Source organism: Pygocentrus nattereri, chromosome 15, assembly GCF_015220715.1.
Source record: "Pygocentrus nattereri isolate fPygNat1 chromosome 15, fPygNat1.pri, whole genome shotgun sequence".
Classification (NCBI taxonomy): domain Eukaryota; kingdom Metazoa; phylum Chordata; class Actinopteri; order Characiformes; family Serrasalmidae; genus Pygocentrus; species Pygocentrus nattereri.
Genome location: NC_051225.1, coordinates 6,078,874 through 6,103,721, shown reverse-complemented (window position 1 = coordinate 6,103,721; position 24,848 = coordinate 6,078,874). Strand labels below are relative to the sequence as shown.

At 40.3% G+C, this 24,848-nt stretch overlaps 2 protein-coding genes across 4 annotated transcripts in view; one reads left to right on the top strand and one right to left on the bottom strand.

Moving 5' to 3' along the window:
- Positions 1 to 21,277, top strand: part of ankmy1 (ankyrin repeat and MYND domain containing 1) — a 33,150-nt gene extending 11,873 nt beyond the window's left edge. The window contains exons 7-18 of one of the 3 annotated variants that reach the window (XM_017693332.2): positions 171 to 703; positions 2,040 to 2,211; positions 3,885 to 4,025; positions 6,856 to 7,005; positions 7,318 to 7,425; positions 8,875 to 9,006; positions 9,607 to 9,720; positions 11,046 to 11,211; positions 11,304 to 11,418; positions 11,498 to 11,536; positions 16,179 to 16,333; positions 20,949 to 21,277. In XM_017693332.2, coding sequence (XP_017548821.1) covers positions 171 to 703; positions 2,040 to 2,211; positions 3,885 to 4,025; positions 6,856 to 7,005; positions 7,318 to 7,425; positions 8,875 to 9,006; positions 9,607 to 9,720; positions 11,046 to 11,211; positions 11,304 to 11,418; positions 11,498 to 11,536; positions 16,179 to 16,333; positions 20,949 to 21,121 — 1,998 coding nt within the window. In that variant the 3' untranslated portion in view covers positions 21,122 to 21,277. Of the gene's footprint in view, positions 1 to 170; positions 704 to 2,039; positions 2,212 to 3,884; positions 4,026 to 6,855; positions 7,006 to 7,317; positions 7,426 to 8,874; positions 9,007 to 9,606; positions 9,721 to 11,045; positions 11,212 to 11,303; positions 11,419 to 11,497; positions 11,537 to 11,990; positions 12,047 to 16,178; positions 16,334 to 20,948 lie in introns of those variants that run through there. The other 2 variants (XM_017693333.2, XM_017693334.2) reach the window with 2 other exon arrangements.
- The window catches only part of gpc1a (glypican 1a), a 58,134-nt gene continuing 54,371 nt past the window's right edge, over positions 21,086 to 24,848 (bottom strand). The window contains exon 9 of the mRNA XM_017693330.2: positions 21,086 to 23,986. Within this exon, the coding sequence (XP_017548819.1) occupies positions 23,778 to 23,986 (209 nt within the window). The 3' untranslated portion in view covers positions 21,086 to 23,777. The remainder of the gene's footprint in view (positions 23,987 to 24,848) is intronic.

Here is a 24,848-nt window from a genome sequence, read left to right as displayed (position 1 = left end):
ACATGACTCAATAATATCAATATATGTATATTTAAGCATTTTGAATCACAGCTGTTTATATGAAAGGTGCTATATACTTTGTGCTGAGGTTAACTGGATTTTAGGTCAAGCCACTTTCATCGTGTTGATGTGCATTTACTCTTAACAGCATCTTTTCCCTCATTCTGCAGAGAAGAGCCCCTTCAGGCACGCATCAAGAGGAGTATGTTGACCCCCTGAGAGAGAGGCATGGACACAAAAGTGATAGAGAAATGATCACAGCCAGCCAAAGTGACCAGGTGCAATGTGATGATCCTTCAGCTGAGGGTTTCAGCAGAGCTGAGGACCCAAGCGCTCCAGAAAACACTGAGTGCACTGAAAGTCCCCAAAGAGCAGAGGAGGTTCATCAAGAGGCTGAAGCTCAGGAGAGGTCTATCCAGGTGCTAGACGGGAAAAACTCAGTTACTTTGAGCCAAGGAGAGGATGAGGGTGCAGGCGCCCCTTCCGGAGAGCAAGATCTGGATCCGAGGAGCACATCAGAGGAGAAAAGCTGGAGCGCAGTGGAGGATCCTGCCTTTGACTCAGCTCTTTCCATGGCTAGCTTTAGTGTGAACGTCACAGAGGACATCATGCATCAAATGGTAGAGGCCCTGTGCCAAGGAGGCCACGTGAAGCCTGCAAACACCCCTGAAACTGTCCGTAAGATGGCGCTCATGAAGACTGAGTGAGTCTTCAACTTTGATTTTAGTGCCTAAAGACACTATATGAATGAGAGGGGAATTCCACAGATTTCACAACACTTATCCAGTATGAAACAACAATTAAATTAAAGTGTAAACAGGATCGTTTAGAATGTCTTTAATGTGAAATGCTCTGTTCTAAGTCAGAATTGTTCACAGTGGTGATGATAGGAACCAGACATCTGAAATATTTAATGCCTCTTCCCATAGAGAAAGGCAAATTTCAAGTCATGGTTATGAATACCCTGTCTGATGCCTGAGGCAGTGTTTCAAGGTAGCCCTGAAATGAAATTTTGGCCTAAATCATATATATTTTAAAATGATCGTGGCAGAGTTACATACAGTGTGTTGTAAGGCAAAGTAGTCCACAATTAAAACTTATTTTTTTCCAGATTCACCACTATCTTACCAACATCACCATTACATATAAAGCTCAGAAACCACCAGTGAATCTATGTGTGTTATAGATTCAATGGTGGCTTGGATAGTACCTCTAAAGAAATCAGAGCCAGTACATTTCTTAGCAAGGCATCTTTTCACATCAGACAACTGACTTTGTTTACATGCTATTGTGTGAATTATGTAGAAATTTGGAAAAAAGAGTGAATTTCTCTTTAAGATCAGCTTAAAAGTGATAATTTGTCAATGATTTCCCTCTTGTCCCAAATATAGTTGACCAGCCAAAGCAGCTCCTACTTGCTACTGTATTGCTACTGTTTTCAGCCATGCACACTTTTGTCCACTGTTATTATGTCATACAGTGTCTAAAACCACATAATCAGGTCTATTTGAGATTATATAGCGACATGGTTTAAGGCAAGAACATGATCATTTAGGTATGATATAGGTATTATACCTAAATGAGGTACATATAGGTACAAATACTGAGCAAAATTATTGTATTCTTAGTTTAATAGCATTTTTTTAATGTGGTGTTTCTGGTTTTTTTTTTCAACTTTACAAGCCTCATAAAAACAAAATACCAGTATGTATGTATATCATGTACTGTGAAATATCTTGAGGTATCGTGGTGTTCTGTCTTTGCCCTGTCAAACACCCCTAGCTAGTGCAGTGCTAACTGGTGTACATAAACTTCCATTACTTGTTAGCTACATTAGCCTCATAGTTCGTGTGCAGACCTACAGAAGCAAATGTCAGAAACTGTTCATGACTACATTTGGGGCAAGAAGAGAATTGCCAGACTATTGCTTTAAGACCCAATCAGATGTGCTGCATCTTAGTCCATTAAAATTTGTAGAATGTGAATGAAATCATACAGTGTGTGTGGTTTATTGCTTTTGTCCTTGTCTGGTGTTACAGACATCAGGTCCGCTGGTCCACTCTGAAGCTTCTCCTGGACAGAGGGGCGGACCCCAATGCCTCCAGCGTCCCTATGCCTGTCATCTTCCTGGCCATTAAAGCAGGTCATGTTGAGGGCGTGAAGCGGCTGCTGGAGTGTGGCGCTTGCACAGACTTGCCCTTACCCGCCGAGGTGAGGCTTCATTCTCTCACACTTTCACCTCTGGAGGAGCCCAACCCTGCTCCTGCACTCACACCCTCTTGTGGTTTGGATCCCACGCACCTGGCTGTTAAATTCAAATCCTGAAGATCTTGATTAGCTGGATCAGGTGTGTTAAACTTGGATCAGAGCTAAACTCTGCAGGTGGTTAGCTCTCTAATGGCAGGTGTGGGCAACCTTTCTGTATTTAGAAGCAATAATTAGTGATACTTGATTTGTGGTGACGTCTAGTGGACACTATTCAAAGGTTTGGAACCAATGGGCCTCATTCACCAACCGTTCTAAAGAAGAAATTTCTCTAACACTTTCTATGGATGTCATGCTTGTAAGCATCTATAAACACATTCATAACATGTTGTAATGCATTCATAAGACATCATAAACATGGCTAGAAAAATGTATAAAAACGCATTACATGTTATAGCCGTGCTTGTTATGCATTATGAATTGTTAACATAATGCATTATAAGCACTGTGCATAACAAATTATAAGAGCTCATAAGTTGTCCACTCTAAATAAAGTGAGGCGTCCTGACCTAAAGCCCCCTCCAGTGTTAAGAGTTAGGCTTCAAGCTGAAGTGTTTACTGAAGGATTTACCGAAACACTAAAAAATACATAATGAAGCACAATACAGGCTTCAAATGTCAGAGTTTAAACTAGTGCTGCCATCAGTGTTTTACCCAATGTGGCAAAGTTAATGTTCACCACCGTTAGCCTGGCACTAACTTAACACTGCATATCCAGTAGAATGCTAGCAGAAATTAGCATTACTGTACTGTAGTGTAGTGTAGTGTTACAGAGTGAAGGGTTCTAGTGATTGACGTTAGAACCAGTGAGGGAACAAATTACAATGACAGCGCTCGACTATCTCACCACTCCCTCTCCAGGCCTTTACTCCACAGTAACTTCACGCTCAGTGTGATGTCAGAGGGGATTCAGTGGAGGGGCTGATAGGTACTTGGTTTGCTGTGATGTAAGGTAACATTTAAAGTGAGAGCACTGTGTAAGAAAAGCACAGCATAGCAGTAATTCTAGGCTGGACAGCCTGTGTGGAGCATCTGAATATTCATGACTGAAGCCTGGAAGATGCAGGCCTAACAGCACCAGCAGTGAAAAATAAAATACTGGAAATCCCACGGTGTAAATAAACTTTGTATTTATCTTTACTTTATACTCTCTAAGCTGAGATTGACTCCTTTGGTACTAATAGTATAACATGCTATTAACACTACTTATAATTCATTATATTAACAATTCATAATGCATAATAAACATGGCTATAAAGTGTAATTCAGTGTAATTAATTATTATAAATATTTATAGCAATGTTTATAGTGCCTTATGAATGCATTATAACATGTTATAAATGTGTTTACAGATGCTTACAAACGTGACCTTCATAGAAAGTGTTACCAAAATTTCTTCTTAAAACCCACTTACACATTTTCTGAGATTATCAGTGTTTCTTATTTGGCATTGGTGCAACGGTGTGAATAATTTTGCGGTCATGTATCTGACATAAACTTTTTCTTAGGACCTTTCTCATGAACAAATTTACAAAAAAACTTGGGCAGATATTGGTGAATGAGGCCCAATGTACTCTGCTGAAAAATATATCACATATTTGCTGCCTCATGTTCTGTAGCTAAAGGGCCTATACCCACTGCATGTCGCAGCTGGTCTGCTTGGCCCGGATGGGCCTAAGATCACAGAACTGCTCCTGCATGCTGCTGCGGACCCTGATGTCAAAGCGCAAGATGCCAGTGAGGTGTACGAACTGGACAAGGTCAGAGCCATAACAAAATCTGCTAATAGATATGACTGTGAGGTGTGTTGTTATTGTTATTGAGTGTGCCCAACCAAATCTGAATGCATGCACTGATATGGGAATGGTGGGCTGATGCTGATGTCCAGTATTTTTCATGTACATATGTTCCAATGCAATAAATAAACATTTATAAAAAGTAGAAACTGGGACTTGATCCACCTGGATTAGCATTAAATATAATTTATTTCTGTAGGTTACAAATGCAGTAAGACAATTAAAATGGTCTTATTTTCATGCAGTCGTCAACCATCGCATTGTCAACTGTTCTGCTCTTCAGGAGTACAATAAACACACCATCAAGCAGTGTTTGGAAACGTTGGTCACTTCTAGCCGTCTGTCTGATATCAATCATTTTTGAAGCAAATGTCTGCTGATAGATATGATTCGATATCATTGATATCATTGATATCATCTTCAGAAGTTAGAGACCAACCAGCCAGTCAAATCCAACAGATTACATTACACACCTTTCTAATGCAGCTTGATGAAAGTACATTATAAGTACACATCCTGTACAGAGAACACACTGCAGCACATTTTGATGCGCAACTCTAGAAAAATCTAGAGAAATAAGAACGTAACATGTTGTCTGTACAAAAGTTTGTATTTTATTTCTTACAATATCTTAAACTCAGGAACTAAATAGAAATTGTGGTGACGCTTTATTTTGAGTGGTCCTTTTAGATGAAAAGAACACTCAACAGACTCTCAGTAACATGTCAAAAGCATACAAGGGTTAGGATTACGTTTAGGGTTGAGGTTGAGTTTAGCATTAGGATTAGGCCCAGGGTGAGGGTTAGGATTACGTTTAGGGTTGAGGTTGAGTTTAGCGTTAGGATTAGGGCCAGGGTGAGGGTTAGGATTAGGTTTAGGGTTGAGGTTGAGTTTAGCGTTAGGATTAGGGCCAGGGTGAGGGTTAGGATTACGTTTAGGGTTGAGGTTGAGTTTAGCGTTAGGATTAGGGCCAGGGTGAGGGTTAGGATTAGGTTTAGGGTTGAGGTTGAGTTTAGCGTTAGGATTAGGGCCAGGGTGAGGGTTAGGATTAGGTTTAGGGTTGAGGTTGAGTTTAGCGTTAGGATTAGGGCCAGGGTGAGGGTTAGGATTAGGTTTAGGGTTGAGGTTGAGTTTAGCGTTAGGATTAGGGCCAGGGTGAGGGTTAGGATTAGGTTTAGGGTTGAGGTTGAGTTTAGCGTTAGGATTAGGGCCAGGGTGAGGGTTAGGATTAGGTTTTGGGTTGAGGTTGAGTTTAGCATTAGGATTAGGGCCAGGGTGAGGGTTAGGATTAGGTTTTGGGTTGAGGTTGAGTTTAGCGTTAGGATTAGGGCCAGGGTGAGGGTTAGGATTAGGTTTTGGGTTGAGGTTGAGTTTAGCGTTAGGATTAGGGCCAGGGTGAGGGTTAGGATTAGGTTTATGGTTGAGGTTGAGTTTAGCATTAGGATTAGGGCCAGGGTGAGGGTTAGGATTAGGTTTTGGGTTGAGGTTGAGTTTAGCGTTAGGATTAGGGCCAGGGTGAGGGTTAGGATTAGGTTTTGGGTTGAGGTTGAGTTTAGCGTTAGGATTAGGGCCAGGGTGAGGGTTAGGATTAGGTTTTGGGTTGAGGTTAATGTTAGCGTTAGGATTGGGGCCAGGGTGAGGGTTAGGATTAGGTTTTGGGTTGAGGTTGAGTTTAGCGTTAGGATTAGGGCCAGGGTGAGGGTTAGGATTAGGTTTTGGGTTGAGGTTGAGTTTAGCGTTAGGATTAGGGCCAGGGTGAGGGTTAGGATTAGGTTTTGGGTTGAGGTTAATGTTAGCGTTAGGATTGGGGCCAGGGTGAGGGTTAGGATTAGGTTTTGGGTTGAGGTTGAGTTTAGCGTTAGGATTAGGGCCAGGGTGAGGGTTAGGATTAGGTTTTGGGTTGAGGTTGAGTTTAGCGTTAGGATTAGGGCCAGGGTGAGGGTTAGGATTAGGTTTAGGGTTGAGGTTGAGTTTAGCGTTAGGATTAGGGCCAGGGTGAGGGTTAGGATTAGGTTTTGGGTTGAGGTTGAGTTTAGCGTTAGGATTAGGGCCAGGGTGAGGGTTAGGATTAGGTTTTGGGTTGAGGTTGAGTTTAGCGTTAGGATTAGGGCCAGGGTGAGGGTTAGGATTAGGTTTTGGGTTGAGGTTTATGTTAGCGTTAGGATTGGGGCCAGGGTGAGGGTTAGGATTAGGTTTTGGGTTGAGGTTGAGTTTAGCGTTAGGATTAGGGCCAGGGTGAGGGTTAGGATTAGGTTTTGGGTTGAGGTTGAGTTTAGCGTTAGGATTAGGGCCAGGGTGAGGGTTAGGATTAGGTTTTGGGTTGAGGTTGAGTTTAGCGTTAGGATTGGGGCCAGGGTTAGGTTTTGGGTTTTGCGTAATGGAAGTAACATATTAAAAATACATCTACTTAATGTCATTAATGTATCAACAGAACAGCTACAAGATATTCACTTCAGTGTATTCAGATGCTGCACTACTGCTACTTCACTGATATGTTGCTGATGTGTTTCTGATAATCTATTAAGTTTATTAATCATCTTCAGAGGACCATTCCAAATAAAGTGTTACCAGAATTGGGTACTGAAATTTGAAAAAGCCACATATAAAGGAGGTGAGAGCTTTTTTTTTTTTTTTAAGAAAATCAACCAAATCTTTTGACCAGGGGAGTTCAAACATTTGCATACAACTGTGGAAGTACAAAGAGAGCCTCGGAGCAAAGTTATTATCAGTTTAATGTTTAATATGCATATAAAATATTGCTAATAACAACCACATACTTTGTATTTACCCCCAGAGTACAGCGGAGCCTCAGGCCGGTTCTGTGACCAGGTCCTGCCTGGACTCTGGACCCCCACCCTACACCTACACAACCACTGCAGAGAGCCCAGAGGAAGGGGGAAGGACTCCGCTTCATGTGGCCTGTCAGAGAGACAGCGATTACATAGTAAGCACAGACATTTGACATTTTACTAAAGCATTAATTTCTGTTGTATATAAGGCTGTATTTACATGAAACGCGAGAACGTAAATACAGTGTATACCGTGGAGTCACACGCCATTATGTTAACTGTTCTTCAATGCAATGTAAACATAACCATCATAGGTAATGGCACTGTGAGCACAGTGCTGATATGTACTATATGTCAAGCTGAACCCTAAGTGTAAATAAACTGATATATTGGCAGTATACTGGGGTCATGTGTAAATGAACTGGCTTTGTTTAGTGTGATGGTGTGAATGATGTTTTCTTTGGTAGAATGCCAGAGATGTGGTCTCCGTCCTTCTTTCCCACAAGGCGAGCACCAGCCATCTGTGGAGCGGCCATTCTCCCCTCTCGCTGGCCATCGCCAGTGGCAACGACCTTGTGAGTGACCTTAGATGGATTTTCTTCAGGTGAACATTGGAATATCCAAGAGGAAATCAGAAGCAGCTTTCATCTTTAAACCGACATGATTCCGGACAATAGATGTTAAAGTCGAATTCAAAATTTCTGTGCAATTCAGTCATGGAGATGTAAAGAATGTCATTCCAAGTGGTGGAGAAATGTAGTGATTTAGATTTCCTTATAGTGGAAGAAGCACAAGTTGCTATGTCTACAAGGCAAATATGGCCATTTCATTTGCGATCCAAAACCACCAGTGAACCTTCAAGTGCCTGACTTTTTGATAATGGAAAAATTTTGATAAATCTGAAAAAATATTTTTTCTTTGGTCACCGCTTTGGTGTAAAATGCCCTGCATGTACCCCTTAAGTGATTTTAAAATGTTACATGCTTTAGGCAAAACTCAAAACTACTGTAAAAGTGTCTTGGGCAGCAGACAGCAATCAGGACATTTTAGGTAATAGCTTTTGTGCAGGAGCTTTTAGAGGCATTAAGCTCTTCTTCCTGTCATTACCCCTGTGAACAATTGTGTCCCTGTAAGTTTCTGTAGAACAGAGCGTTTCACACCAAACCACTCTTTATGGCTTTGCTCACATCTTACGACTTAATTATGCAGAAATTTTGAATGAAATTGACTCAAAGACTGAAAGATTATTAACCACATATTTCAACTGCCACATGACTTTATGTGTACTACATACTGATTGGTAATACTTATAACTGCTGGGGTTATAAATCTCTGAGCTCACAACAACTTAATTCAGTAGTAATTCATTAGAAAATTATTTACATTTTGGGTGGCACATTATTTTGAATGCTTTAGATAAAACAAACACTCAATGGACTCAGTAATATGTCAAAAACATATGAGGGTTAGGATTAGGGCCAGGATTAGGATTAGGGCCAGGGTGAGGGGGTTATGATCAGGTTTTGGGTTGAGGATAAGGTTATGGTTAGGATTAGGGCCAGGGTTAGGGTTTTGTTTTGGTAAGGTTAAGGTCAGGATCAGGTTTTGGGGGACCGCTCCAAATAAAGTGTTATGTAATTTTGAGTAGCTTGCATTTGACTCTTTAAAACACATAGTGGAGTAAATGGAGGAACTATTTACACAGTAGTGAAATAAATAGACTAAACACAACACACCAAGCATTTGGGGTAGAATTTATTAGGTTTGAAAATATCAAGAATTTAATTTCAGCCATAAAAATGAGCACATATTTTATAATCTGTCACGATTGATTATAATCAGTTCTCCCTCTTAAAAATCAATAGTTAAATTGACGCTTTCAGATCGATGCATTTTAAGACCCCTAACGATTAACGCTAAATGAAAGTGAGCATTTAGGCGACTGTTCATTTATTCATTATAGTTCATTTATCACCCTTGGCTGTGATTGCGACTCAGTTTTGGTTTTGACCCCCATGCATCAGGCCGTTGATGAGCTTCTGGCCGGTGGAGCTGACCCTAATCTGCCCCTCTCCCACGGTGTAGGCAGTGCTCTGTGCGCCGCCGCCAACTTCAGCTATGACTTTGGGCCTCATCTGCATAACCGAATCAAACTGGTAATCATTTACTGCTGTTACATTAACATTCTGCAGTGCAACCTGTTAGTGAATCAGTAACTGAATTAAATATGAGATCAGATGGATTTCTGTCATGCTAATTATGTGACAATCAGAATTAAATCACGTTTAGATTTTCAAAATATATTAACGAGCTCTAATGTTATTAATATAATTAATATTCTCTATTGTTCCTGTATTTTTCCCCAAGGTCCATGTTTGTTTAGTCAGAATTTTTTCAGTGACCATTTTTCAACCTCTCTTCAGAAATAAACAAATAAACGTGGGGGTTTTTGTGACATCACAAAACAATTCATTCAGAATTTCCATATGGATAGCACAAACTGAAGAATGAATGATTTTGAAACTTTAACCGTTTTTTCTAATTAATCAAATCTTTTATTTTTAAAAAGCAAGGAAAAGTAGTTTTCAATGACATGGGCCCTTTAAGTCTATTTAATAATCATTGTAAGTATTTTTACTATTTTTCTACTCACAGATATTGTTCATTTGATTCTTATTATTTATATTTGCAGTGCTTTTTATTTTGCTTATAGACCTCATTATTTTATTTTATGCATTTTGTTATTTGTCTTTGAGGTTGAGAAGCTGACAAAGGCTGGTGCCAACATCCTGATGCCCGTGGAAGTTGGTGAAGGCCGCAGAAGCAGGCTTGGAACAGCAGTGGATTACGCCCATCACGCTTTTAATCAGGTACAGCAGTTCTTGCAGAAATATTTCTGAAATCCATCAACTAGGGATGTACCGAGAGTTCGGCCACCAAAAACCTTCAGACACACCTTTTAGATGAAAAAGAGAAGAAATCAAAAAAAAAAGTTGTGAAATTGTGTCTCTGTCCTGCGCCGGTCAGCACAGACGCATTCAAACTGTTAAGCAGCAGCAGATAAAAACTGTGAAACACTTAAACCCACTCCTGCAGCTGTGCTGTGTATGACCTTTAACTTACATGCTTCTTGGCCTTCATTGGACATCACATAAATTTTACGGAATAGCTCGGTATCTTCTGGTAAAAAATCTCTTTAGCTCTAATTATGAAAGTTGTTACTGCAAACGTGCTTTTGTTAGATCTGCTTAAGTTTAAAGCTGTTTCTTCTGTAAATGACAAACACGTACACGCCCCCTGCTGGAGGAATTTCACACCGCTAGGCAGGAGTTCCAAAGCCACAAAGATGTGCTTTATATTAAAGAAACGAGGCATTTCATTCATTATAGCAGGTGCTTTTGGGAAACCATTGCACAATAAAATTGAATAAATGTGAAACTTTTAATATTGCATATTGTTTAGCATGCTGTTTAAAATTTAATTTGTATAGTCAGTCGTCTTTCCCAGTGTCCACTCACTGTCCACTTTATTAGACACTCTTGCCTTGTCAGTCCACCTTGTAGATGTAAAGTCAGAGGCGACAGCTCATCTGCTGCACAGTTTGTGTTAGTCATCCTCTAGTCCTTCATCAGTGGTCACAGGATGCTGCCCACAGGACGCTGCTGGCTGGATATTTTTGGTGGTGGACACTTCTCAATCCAGCAGTGACACTGAGGTGTTTAAAAACTTCAGCAGCACTGCTGTGTCTGATCCACTCAGACCAGCACAACGCACGCTAACACACCACCAGTGTGTCAGTGTTACTTCAGTGCTGAGAATGACCCACCACCCAAATAGTACCTGCTCTGTGAGCGTCCATGGGGGTCCTGACCACTGAAGAACAGGGTAAAAGGGGGTAACAAAGTATCAGAGAAACAGATGGACTACAGTCTGTAACTGTAGAACTACAAAGAGCAGCTATACAGTAAGTGGAGCTGATAAAATGGACAATGAGCGTAGAAACAAGGAGGTGGTCATAGTGTTATACCTGATTGGGTCACTTGTAACATGCGAAATGATTGTGTTATTACTCGTGTAAGACTAAAGAATAGAACTGCCCATAGTTGGAGTTAAGAAGGTCAGTCAGAAAGTCATAAATATGCTTTGATTACATTTTATATTTCACAATTAATCTACTGTAATGTTTTTTCTCCAGAACTGGCGTGTTGCCCACACACCGTACCACTCCCTAAACCAGCGTGAGAGAGAGGCCTACAATGCACGCCGCCAGCTGCTCAACACCATGGGCAATCTACTGAGGAAGGCAGCCATCAGCCTGGAGAAACAGCATTTAGAAGCAGAGCAGAGCCAGGGCATACGCGGTGAGACAGTCGAGTCACTGCACTAGTGGATCTGTACCTACAGCTCCGTGCTCTGACTGAGTTGTGCGTGTGTTTTTGTGTGTTGGTTGCAGGTGCGAGTCCTGCAGGCAAGTTTGTGTTTACTGGAGCAGGAGCAACTCCTCCTGGAACCAGAGCAAGAGTGCATCTCACTGCAGAACAGCACGGGACAACCCCAAATGATCAGAGGTGCACACTCACACATGCACAGTGGTGTTTAATGAAGATCAAGTACAGACTTACACCACTGTCTTCCTCTTTCCTACAGATCAGGGAGTAAAGACAAGACTGAGACTTTAACTGTGAGGTGAGATCATGTTTGATTCTGTAAAACTGCAAGTGCATCATTAGCAGTGGAGTCACGTCTCCAACATCCTGACCTAAGACGATCTAAGAGGATCAGATGTTATTATACTACCTTTTTTCCACATAGGGGAGATTGTATACAGTATACACACACTGTTTCAAAACATGTTTACAGTGGCTGTGTTTAAATACAGATTTTTGTCAATCTCATTGAATACATTGGGATTATAGATTAAGACTCGGTTGTTTATATGCTCACTGTACTCAAGAGTCTGTTGGAAAATTTTACCTTTACATGCACTAGTATGTCAGTCCTATCTGTAAAGAACCACTTAGTTTAGATGTTACCATGACAATAAGCATCACGTGAGTCCAGTCAGAGTGAGACGAGCAGCAGTGAGCAGTGTTTATGTTTTTAATTACTTTAAAATGATGTCAGTGTTATGACTCCACAGGAATGCCTAGATGTGATATTTACAGCACAAACCAGAAAGGAACAAGACACAAATAGGTTAGCTTCCTTTGTCTTATTTATCGCTGTTGTCGAAGGAAAACCTCGTATCTCCAAATTGAGGACTTTACAGGAGAAGGAAAAAAGGACACTTTACTTTTAATGGAAGTCAATGGAGCCAGAATTCTTTTCCAGGTCCAGGCTTCTTTTGGTCCATTCATCATGAAATTTACACACAATGTAAAGAACAATGGGTACTTTCAAGTTATGTAAAAACAGAAAAACGGCAAAAATGGAGATACGAGGTTTTGCACACAGGCTATGACTTGAGTGAGACCCCCATAACAATACTATGTACAATATTTACAAAAAAAAAAGAAAAAGGCAAGTATGCTTACTGTCAAACGAATGGAATTCTGGACCCAGACGGTGCTAAAGGAAAGAAGTAATCAAAACAAACGAGAAAATACTACCCTAGCTCTTTAACTGAAATCCTCACCTAGTAGCAAAAACAAAAAAACTATCTACACTAGTCTTCCCTGTTACATAACATAAATACATGGGTTGGCGGCTGCCCCTTACCTAAAGTGTCTACACAATGGGCTGCTATGTGATGTAAAATGTATGAGCGCACCCATCTACCCCGTCCAGAACCCCAAGAAAGCACAACAACGTAGGAGAGAGGGAATAGACAGCCAAAAAAACAGCAAGGCCAGCGGGATTAACAGGCGAGGTAAGCTCTCCTGAACTGGACAACTTGATCAAAACACAGACAAGACTAGCGCAGACACAAACAAAACTGCACCAGCAGAAACAACACTAAGCTCATGTGTCTGTGACAGCAACTATAACGAGGAGCACATGAAAACAGCTTGGACCACAGGGTGTAACGCCAGCCTCCCCACAAGATTTGCCGGGCTGCTTTTAAAGTTCATGTCCCTCCTCCAGGGCTGGAAGTCTGCATGATGATTGGCTGTTGTGTGGTACGCGTCAATCCTGTAATGACGACCGATACCACAACCTGTAGTAGAGATAGGGAGCAAACGAGGAAGGAGACATACAGAAGCGAGCGTGCAAGACAGAGAGAGAAACATCACCCAGAAACCCCTTTTCCAGGCCGGACACGTAACAGTCAGACTCAGGAAAATGTGCTTCACATGTCCTTATTAAAGAAGGCGAAGAGGAAGAGTCGTGTTCTGAGACACACAAGCTGGACATCTGTCCCACCGCCGTCTTTTAAAGACCAGAGCAGAAACCTCGTCTCCTCTGCTGACCAGTTTGTGCTCTGCCGTGTTGGACGGTATAAACGTACATTATGACGTGACGCACATGCGCAGAACATACTTAGACGTTCCGATAGGGAATGTAATCGGATTCAGGCGTTTACACTGATATTATTTTTCTATTTAATGGATTATTTACAGGATTACCCACCTCGTTCAATCGGATAGAAATTGCATTCTGAATGGCCTCGATGGGACTAGACTATTGAGGTGCATACATGGACGTGTTCTGTTATGACTGAGCTGTTAGTCAAACAGCACTGTGAAAAGTTACCACCCTTTTCTTTAATTTCCAGTCAAATAAAAGGAAGAACAGAAAATACTTTTAACATATTTGACAGAAAGTTACCCAAAAGCCTGTTTTTTCAGTATTTAGTGTCTAAGCTTTGTCTTTATTATTATCCATTTTTTTCAGGAGACTTGCTTTTCAAAGAAATCTGCAGGGATATTTTTCCACACAGTGGAAAGTGCAGTCATAGAAGTTGGTTGCACTTCCTGCTTCTCACAATCCAAGTACAAATCTTTCCAAAATACCTTACTCCACCGCTCAGATGTCCAGTTTCTGTGCTGTAGTGCGAATATTCTCCTTTTTCGTCCGTCTCCTTTGCTCAGCGAGGTTCTTCTTGATCAGCTACACATCCTTTCAGACCCACAGCGCTGAGTGGTCTTCTCACAGTGGAAGGATGGACAGAAACAGCTGTGGATGTTATCAGATCAAGCAGCTTGATTTTCTCGTCTCTCTCAACGATGAGAGCTTTAAGTGCTGTTTATCTGATGGGGACAGTTTTGGTGGTCTGCCAGGTCATGCACAGTTGTTAGGAGTCAAATTTTTTTTGTGTTTTGTGAGATCTTTTTTGTATCTGCTCAGTTAGTGCTGGAGGTTTATGTGTAGTTTTCTGTTAAATATATGCTTCCTGCTTTTTTCTGACGCTGAGAAATGAATAATTCATACTCGGTGGCCGTTTTGACTGGAAATTAAAATGAGGAAAAGGTGTTCTCTGACTTTTGCACAGTACTGAATCAATAAAAATACAAATCTGTATCATACAGCTGTTTATCACTTACTGAATGAATAGAAAATCTGTTGACTCAAAACACTCTATGTAATAAAAGACAGTGGCCAGTTACTTCAAGACAGAGAAATGCATCAACTTTGTTATCCAAGGTAATCGAATGATGTCTGCAGATGTTGCCAATGTAGAAATTAGGTTGAAAAACTCTGGAGTCTTCTTTTTCCTTATTAAAGCTGCACTATGTGAGATTTCATTGTTAAACCTTAGAGATGCAGCCTTAGTGAGTAGGAGGAAAAGAACAGGCTATATTATAGTGCTGTGAGTTGTCCTGTAAAGCAGAAATAATCATTTAAAAGTATAAGAAGTTTTTTGGAGACCACGTCTTTTTGTTTTAATGCCACACACAGAGGCTCAAAAAGGAGGCACAGCTCGATGTTTAGCTATCAAAAGTTTTGACATTATAATAATAATAATAATAATAATCTTTATTTATTTAGCACTTTTCATGCCACTGGCAGCTCAAAGCACTTTAAAGGCTGGTGATAGAGCTTACCAGTAATATAAGAAATTATGAATATTAATTTAAAACCATATAAGAAAATGATCATAAAAACATCAAAATTATGAGACGTAGTGTTTTAATTAAACTTTACGTTTTCAAATGTTTCTTAAAAGTGAGCACTGAGCTTGACTGTCTAATAAATGGTGAATTGAGCTCCACAGTTTAGAAGCAGAAGAACTGAGCCTCTCCATGTTTTCTGGTTTTTTTACGGTAGGTGTTTGTAGAAGGTCAGTATCTCCAGATCGAAGATCATATACAGACAGACACTCTGTGATGTAAGCACTGCTTTAAGATCATTTAGAGCCTTAAAAACTCATAGCAGAGCTATAAAATGACTGGCAGCCAGTGCAGCTCTTTTGAAACGGGACTGATCTGATCTCTCCGTGTTGTTTTTGTTAGGATGCTGCAGCATTTTGTATGAGTTGTAAGGGATGCATTGTTTTCTTAGGAAGTCCAGTAAAGAGACCATTACAGTGATCAACTCTGCTGTAACAAACGCGTGAACAGGTTTCTCTGTGTCGCTCTGAGATCGAAAAGGCTGAACATTTGTGATATTTCTCAAATGATAAAAAGCTACTTTAGTGACTGTGTTTACATGCAGGATAAAACAGGGCTCAGAGTCAAGACCTCACCCATGTTTCGGGTTTGGTATATGAAGCTAAAGAGCTGAGTTTTAATACCAGTGATCAGTATTTCAGTTTTTTCATGACTTAGTTGTGGAAACTTTTGTGACATCCACTCAGAAACATCTCACACACAGCTGGTACTGACGAAGATATGATGACAATCGGTAGATATTTACTTCACATCTTTGGAAGACACGTCCTTTACCAAGTTTTGACCGAGTTCTCCTCGAATACTCCTTCACCTCAGTCGCAATCATCTGATTCATCTGCTTGGGGAAGGGGTCCAAAGCACAGCCCACTTTACAAAATGGCATGCTGCATGCAATTACACATTCCCACCAGAGAGGTCCAAAAATATCTAACACATACATAGTGCAGCTTTACGTAAACTTAACCGCCCTTTACATATCAAGTTACACTTTCATCCTACCTTGCCTAAAAATGTTAACTTAGCAAGTCTGGAGCCAGGACCTTTTTCATCAGGCCCATTATCTCCAATTAATTGTATTGTATTGTAAAATGAAAGTGGATCTGATTGATGATTACACATTTAGCACATGTAAAACATATTCTGTGGGATATTCCAGCAATAAACAAAGCATTCTTATCTCAAATAACCGATAGACTGAGACACATAGCAGAAATACAGGACCATCTGGTCATCCTTGCATTATCAAGTATGTTTCTGTATGTGCACATGTATTACAGGAAACCTCTGTTTAAGTACTGCTACCAGTGTGGCCGCTCGGTGTGGGTGGTCTTGATGGCCTGTAGCCGCTGCCACGAGGTGTTTTACTGCAGTAAGATGTGCAAGATGAAGGCCTGGAACGAGAGGCATAAGGAGGAGTGCATCCGTGTGCCAGGTTGGAAGAACAGAGTGGCTTTTAAACAATACCTCCTCAGTCGCCTTCTTACTCTCTGACCAAGTTGCTAGTATAACTTTCTAATTCTGTCTCACCTGTTTTTTCCAAAAGGGGAATAGAACCAGTTGAAAAATACAATACGTGCATCTGGATCTGTTCAGCATGAATATGAAGCCTTGTATGCAAAAGTTTGAACACCCCCAGTCAGACTGCATGTTTTGATTTTCTCAGTGAAAATAAGATAACACATTCTAAATAATGAACAGATTTAAATGATATTTTGATGCACATTGTAATGCATGATTATATTTAGTTTTGTATATTAAAAAAGAAATCACAAAATATAGAACATAAAAACCCAGTGCACATTTATGTTTTATTTATTATCTTAAACTCAGCAAGTAAACAGTAATTGTGCATTAGAATGTGCAGAAGTGTTTTCTCTTTAGAGGTTGTGATGACAAATGGCTCAAATAAACAAACATTACTCAACGGTGCCCTCTAAAGGTGTTCAGTCTTTAGTTGTTTTAATAACGTTTTCATTCATTTACATGTACTGGCCGCAACCGAACTGATAAAAAAGCAACCAGTTAAATTTCTCTTTGTTGCTGCGTACATATCTGAAAACGACCAACTGTGGAACATAATTGCGATTGGACGATTATATAATAACTTTGACAGGCCTGCACAGGAATTATTCAAAGTTCAGAGAATTTGTACACTTGTGATTCAGATATCTTCATTTATAATAGATCTAAAGTGTATTGCCAAAAGTATTCATTCATCCAAATCATTGAATTCAGGTGTTCCAATCACTTCCATGGCCACAGGTGTATAAAGCCGAGCCCCTAGGCCTGCAGACTGCTTCTACAAACATTAGTGAAAGAATGGGTCACTCTCAGGAGCTCAGTGAATTCCAGCGTGGTACCGTGATCGGACGCCACCTGTGCAGCAAGTCCAGTCGTGAAATTTCCTCACTACTAAATATTCCACAGTCGACTGTCAGTGGGATTATAACAAAGTGGAAGCGATTGGGAACGACAGCAACTCAGCCACGAAGTGGTCGGCCGCGTAAAATGACAGAGCGGGGTCAGCGGACGCTGAGGGGCATAGAGCGCAGAGGTCACCGACTTTCTGCAGAGTCAATCACTACAGACCTCCAAACTTCATGTGGCCTTCAGATCAGCTCAAGAACAGCGTAGAGAGCTTCATGGAATGGGTTTTCATGGCTGAGCAGCTGCATCCAAGCCTTACATCACCAAGCACAATGCAAAGCGTGGAGTGCAGTGGTTTAAAGTGCCGCCACTGGACTCTAGAGCAGTGGAGACGCGTTCTCTGGAGTGATAAATCACTCACACTTGTCTGACTGCATTGTGCCAAGTGTAAAGTTTGGTGGAGGGGGGATTATGGTGTGGGGCTTTTTTTTGGGCTCGGCCCCTTAGTTCCGGTGAAAAGAACTCTTAATGCTTCAGCAGCACACAAAACAAGGTCCATAAAGACATGGATGAGCTAGTTTGGTGTGAAGACAAAAGAGCGAATACTTTTGGCAATGTAGTGTATATTGGAAAACAAACACTCTGACATTTGAGCTAGCTAACTTATACGGCCGTATTAATTATCATTTCCTGCTTAACAGAAATACAAACTGGCCAGGACTTTTCGGAGTGTAGTACCCACAACACAAGTGATTTTAGAATGTTTTCATGAACTTATGTATGTTATTGAATTGTGGCTTCATGACTTATGACTAAGTTCACTAGCATCTGTGAGATGAAGGAACTTTGACTAACGACTTGGCGTCAGAAAGCGAATTAGCTGTAGGAGGTGAATAATGTGCGGTTCTGTTAAGGAGAGACAGTGAGTTCTGCCTCGTGTGCAGCTCCACAGGGCTCAACTCCAGCCCAAGAGATAAAAACAGGGAGTGAAAGTAAAGCCAACAGAGACGCACTAATTCACAAACGTCTTTTGGAAAAGCGCACATCAGTTGACAAATACCATGACGAAGCACAGACGTCTCCTGACAAAACAAAGCAGAAAATATGTGTATACTTAGAGCTGGAGGCTTTTCTGTTAATGTCAAATATGTCAACACCTGGTAGACACCAAAGCTGCCCTCATCAGAAAAACAGCGCTTAAAGCTTTCATCTTTCAGAGAGAGGAGAAAATCAAGCTGCTTCAGATCTGAAAACATCCACAGGTGTTTCTGTCCATCCTTCCACTGTGAGAAGACCACTCAGTGCTGTGGGTCTGAAAGGATGTGTAGCTGATCAAGAAGAACCTCACTGAGAAAAAGATGGACAAATGAAAAAGTTTGTGTTAGAACAGATACTGTACATGGGTGCAAGGTTTTATGGCTGATGCATCTAAATTTCATGGAACTCGGATTGTAGGAGGCAGCAATCGCTAAACCAGTTTCTAAGACTGAACTTTTTTGGAAAAATATCCCAAAAGTGGGTTTCCTGAAAAGAATGGAAGCTGTAATAAAGGTAGAGTGGATACACTAAAGTAAAATGTGATGTTCTATTTAGTTGTTGAGGCTTCTGGGTAAATTCCTGCCTTTACATGCACTTAATAATCCGATAACTGCAGAAAATCAGATTTTGTCAGTATTTCAAACTACTTATGTACACTTGAGTGATCAGATTATGGGAAACTCTGGGTCTACATCAGTCAGATGGTAGTCAGGTTTGTGCTTTGCGACCAGCCAATAAACTCACAGAAGATGTGATATAAACATAATGTAAAACTCAAACTTCATGCCGTGGAAATCTTTTAAATCATTGCGCCATGTTACCTGAAAATATGAACATGCATCATGTAGAATCAAATCAAATCAAATCAAATTTATTTGTATAGCGCTTTTTACAACGGATGTTGTCACAAAGCAGCTTTACAGAATTTCGGAAAAGACAAAGTTTCAACAGGACTGTAAGAATGTACAGAAACCTCCCCGGTGGGCAAGCCGGGGGCAACAGTGGCAAGGAAAAACTCCCTCAGAACTGAGGAAGAAACCTTGGGAGGAACCAGGCTCACCAGGGGGACCCATCCTCCTCTGGTCAGACTACCTAGTGATGAAAATGAAGAATATTTAAAACCTTCATTTATTTAAGTCTTGCAGCAGTTTTTCCAGTTCCGCTCCTGCACAGACTCCAAAGAAATCAGAGTAAGAGTTTACGTGCTCTGAGAAATCTGATTACTGAGCTAAAATCCAGCTCTGTTTATTGGATTATTGGATTTCTAGATCAGAGTATGGAGTTTACATGACCATTTGAATAATCGGATAACCACAGAAATCGGATTATGATCGGAATATTGAGTGCATGTAAACGTGCTCAGTGATATATAAATGAAGGCTGGTCTCTGACCTTTCCACAACGCATCAATCTGAATCAAATCACATTTTTTGGAATGTAATTAGTTGTAATCAATTTGGTAACGCTTTATTTGGAGTGATTCTTTGTAGATGATTAATAAACCCAGAAAAGAAACACATCAACAACATATCAGTGAAGTAGCAGTGGTGAAGCATCTGAACACATTTAAGTAAATATCTTGATGTTCTGTTAATACATTACTGACATTAAGTAGATGTAATGTTAATGTTTTACTTCCATCACGCACAAAACCTACCAAACCTTACCAACCTAACCCTCATTCTGGCCCTAATCCTATCCCTAATCTTAACCCTTAATCCAAAACCTAATCCTAACCCTAACCTCAACCCAAAACCTAACCCTAATCCTGGCCCCAATCCTAACCCTTGTATGTTTTTGATGTTACTGAGAGTCTGTTGAGTGTTTGTTTCATCTAAAAGGATCAAAATAAAGTGTCACCATCATTTTAACCCTTTACTGCATGCATCAAGAAAATCACTTTTCTTGCATAAAATGGTCCCTGATTTATTTTTATTAAATACAAAAACATTCAAAAAAATCATGCTTTGGAGTGATTTGGAGTGAGACAATGGGAAGAAATGATATAGAGGCGTGTTCCCTGACGTTGTGAGACCTGGCTGGCAATGTTGCTTCTAGGCAACAAACATATTTCTGCGAATTCTCATAACCAAAAAAAAATGATCCTGGATGTTACAAATGAGGTTTAACGTGCCCAATAAGAGATGGTATGACCAAGAACATGCTATCCATTGTCTTACTCAAACTCGTCCCTTTATTGTTAACCCTATCGTTGTCTTTAAATATGTATAACGTTATTGTAAAGTGAGAAAAATGAGTTTGTTGCCCTGAGGCAACAGCATGCAGTAGAGAGATAAACTGCCACACTATTTAAGGTGGAACAAAAATTTCCAGTAAGATGCTGGCAAATAGGAAACTAATTTTTGCATCTAGATTTTATAGAAGGACAAATGCATTCTTAATGTAACTTAAAAAAAAGTCTATTCCTCCATTTATCACGATATTTTTGACATGAAACAGCTGTCGTTTTTAAACGTATAAACATAAAATGAATACATAACGATTGAGTTGATGAAATTCAGTATAGACACTGAAACAGTAAGATTTCTGCTTTACACTGACATTTTAAGATTGATATGACCCGACTAACCTTCCTCCTGAGGCATAATAAACCCATCAGTTTCTTTCTTTCCCCTCCACAGGCCCTAGAAGTGCTGAGGGCAGGTATTCCTCTGGTGAACAGCGACGCGCTCTTTCTGGAAAAAGCTCTGGACGAGGCCAAGATCATCATCCCAGACTGGATAAACCAAACTCAATCAAGACAACGCCACACAGCCACCAGCATGACCCCAAAGAAAATTACAGCTTTATTTGAGATGTGATACAAAGACTATGTAGGTGAGAGAAAGACATTTCATACAGAGTCCCATTAAACGTCAGCACGTCTGTAAATACAGGGCAGTGGGCAAACTTTTGTGTTATGGATTTATACGATTTTTAAAATAAAGCATGGTGACGATACAGAACCTGACGGACCTTTACACTTTTTTTTGTCAATCTTTGTATGACGGTTACATTCGGTGCGCACCAAAAACTTGTAAAAGTCTATTGGCAAGCCTACAAGAATATGTCAACAGTGTGCCACAGTCAGGTCGATTTTTCTTTTCCAGAAAGTATTAAAGTGAAAGCATCATTCATAACAAAGGATTCTGGACAGTGAATGATGCGAGGCAATGCAGCTTTGCAGTGGTAAAAAAATGCGCTCTCAAATCAAAATGCAAAACAAAAAACAGCTATCAAAACATCCCAGCATCCCTCAAATGTGCTCCAGTAAACATGTGCTCCGAAATTTATCACAAATCTCCAAATTGCAAATCAACTGCGCTTGACCTCTCCTCAACATTCATTCACTGTGATTAGTGTTGCTGACGAAGGGCGTATTATGTGCATTTGTCTTTGATGTTCCACTGACTGTAGCTACATGGACTCATCTGTAACTATCCAACGGATATTTAACATTTGACACATCTCACTCATCGGTTAACATTCAATGAGCTGACATTCCACATGTATAGTATGTTTTTAGCTTAATACATCCTACCTATCTAACTAAACCAGGTCTTTGGGGTTATTCAACTCAGGTCAGGTCCAAAAAAAAAAAAAAAAAGCACCTGCAGGTTTTCATATTTGTCTGCAGGTGTTAACATTTCTTCTAAATGGTTTGGCCAAAAATCAAAAAGAGTCCATATATATAATTGACATGGTTACACAGGGCTTACTCGGTGGTTATAAGCTTCCATTACTTGATAGCTACATTAGCCTTGAAGCTCCTGTGCAAATTTATACAAGCAAACTTCAGACAGTAACATTATTAGGGTTGGGTATCGTTCACCGGTACCAATACTCTGACACCAATTAATCCACTATTCCTTCTTTTAAATTTCAAAGCAGAGGTGGGTGTGACTTAAACCAGATGGAAGTGGACAGAAGGTCCACTGCTGGACCCCACTGCTGACACTGGGGCAGTACCTCTTATGTCACTGGGGTGGTACCCTCAGGGGTATGTCTCAGTACCTTTAGTCGGGGAACATAACTGAACCAGAATATTTCCTAAGCTGTACTGACTCCACACTGACCCCGCCTCGCCTCCAGGCTTTTATTTTACTGTTCTGTTTTAAAACATTCGGTTATGAAAAATGTATGAATACATTTCATAAGACGCATTGAGTCTTAGAGTTAACCCCCAATCTCTAGCTGTTTATACCTGGGATTCCAAGCCAGCATAGCTAGTCTCACTCTCTCAAAGTGGGTAGGATGGCCCTCTTCACGCCCATCACTCAGCACAATGCTAACCAATGTGGGCGTATGTTGGCTAATGCAACCAAATTAGCAGTTAGTGTTCTCCTCCAAGCATGTTGAGCTGCACAATCATGCTGTGTTAGCAGCAGTTTGAAATGACGTGGTTAACATATCTCACAAGCACAAGCTAGCCTTCACCCTCCCGGCTTAGTGGCAAAAGAAAAACTGAAAAAAAAAATAATTGTATATGTTTAATTTTTGGCCAAACCACCACTTCAAAGACTAAATCCAAGCAAGATCAATACATTGTAAAATAGGCTGTCGTTTACTGTGCAAGCTGAAAGTGGTTTGTATTGTAGATTCCAGTTAGTTCTTTCATGACTCCCTTGTTTCAACAGTTGTAATCTTCTGTTTTCCAAAATATTTTAGTAAAAATGACTTTTCAGCAAAAGTCACAGCCTCTTCATAGCAAATACATGCACTTACATTTTAACTCCCTAAAGTACAACACGTGTTGTAAGTAGGTCACTTAAAGACCTTCCAGATACACCAGCTGTTATTGTGCTGCTGAAAAAAGTTCGTTACAATCATTTTTGAATTGAGGAATGTTTTTTTTTTTTACATCCACCTTCACATATCATACATTTATTGTTCTGAATCCAAATCTAGAAACAATAAGGGCATAAAGCAAAATGACATAATCCCATGACTGCTTAATCAGGGAATGCCTAATTTTACTTAACCTAATTGCTTTATATCACTTGAAATTGTGGGACAGGTGTTTGATCGTTCCTTAAAGGCATGTTCATGATTATGATTTTTATTTGTGAAGTGCTCGAAAGAAGAACAGTTGTGTAAGTATGACTCGAGCATTGTGAAATGAAACACGGGGCAACTAAGTGATGGCTTGGGTGGATTGCTTAAGAGGCTTGAAAAACGTGTACCATTACAAAAAACCACCACTCTTCTCTAAGTTGTTACTTTTTTTTTGACATTCAAAGTTACAGAGGAAAAAAAAACTTGACATACATTTAAAAAAAAAAAAGAAGAAAATTATAAAAGAAGATTTCATCACTCCCTCTGTCTCTCTCGGAGATGAAAGGTCCATTCGTTCTCTGACTTTTCTTTTGGCAATTTTGATAGCTCACCGCTGTTTTTCCTTAGAACTCCACCCTTTCCACTAACTCCCACCCTAAATCCCCCTCGTCCAGTTTGGCTGGACTGTGTTTCCATTACCGTCTGAGCAGGAGGCTGATGAGCAGCAGCAAGATTAAGGAGATGCATGGCTGAATCTGACGTCCAGAGCCTTTCACTTTTTTGTTCTCTGGGCCGTAGGCGTCCAGTTTTGCTTGGCCCTGTTTCGGGCCAAATACTGGTGTCTTGCCTTGGCCACAGTGCTGCTCACTGCACATTCCGCTTCCGGAGCCACTGATGTCATCACCTGCAGGCGTTAATGAGAAGACGTCGAAATTATGAAATGTCTGTTCGGCTTTAAAGTGTCTCTGAGTAACAACACTGATCTAAGGTACAGTGATGCACTGATGCAAGATCAGCATTCATTGTGAAATCTTACAGTCACGGGGTCTAGTCAATACCTCTGCGCCAAAGTCCTGAGGTGGGACTTGAAATTTTTTTGAAATTACTAAATCATTTTTGGCTTACAGCAGCTTTCAACAACTACAACTAACTTATTATATATATCTCAAAGCAATAAGCCACAAGAGGCTTGTGCTGGGGCTGAATCTGGAATGGAATGGCCCTCCGTAGGGATTTAAATACTGGATCCTGCTCCCCAACTGTGCAAATTATAGCTAAGAAATGGTCGTGTTGGGACTCAGACACATCCATACTCAATAAATGATGCACTATTTGGCTGAAGGACTGGATCGTTTTATAATAAGAATAAAGCAATAGAGAATAAAGCAATAAGCCATGAGATGCTGTGCATTACTGCAATTAGTGCCTACAACTTTCTTCCCCATGATAAAATCACAGTAATGCACAGCCTCAAGTGGCTTACTGCTTTTATTAAACGGCAGCCAATATAAAATATGATAAAATACACATTTATTCAGAAAATATTTTCTTCTTATTAAAAATAATTATATAAACACTTCCTTTAGAGTGTAGTATCATTGCCAAGCAACCATGTACAGCTGGTTGAGGTGAAGAACGTTTGGCCTCCCCATCACTGCATCACTGTAACTTTTTTGGTCATATAACAATAACCTATCAAAATATATCATTGTTTAGACTGTAAAAACCTTCGCTTTCTAAGTACTTTTTGGTCATCGAATTACCAC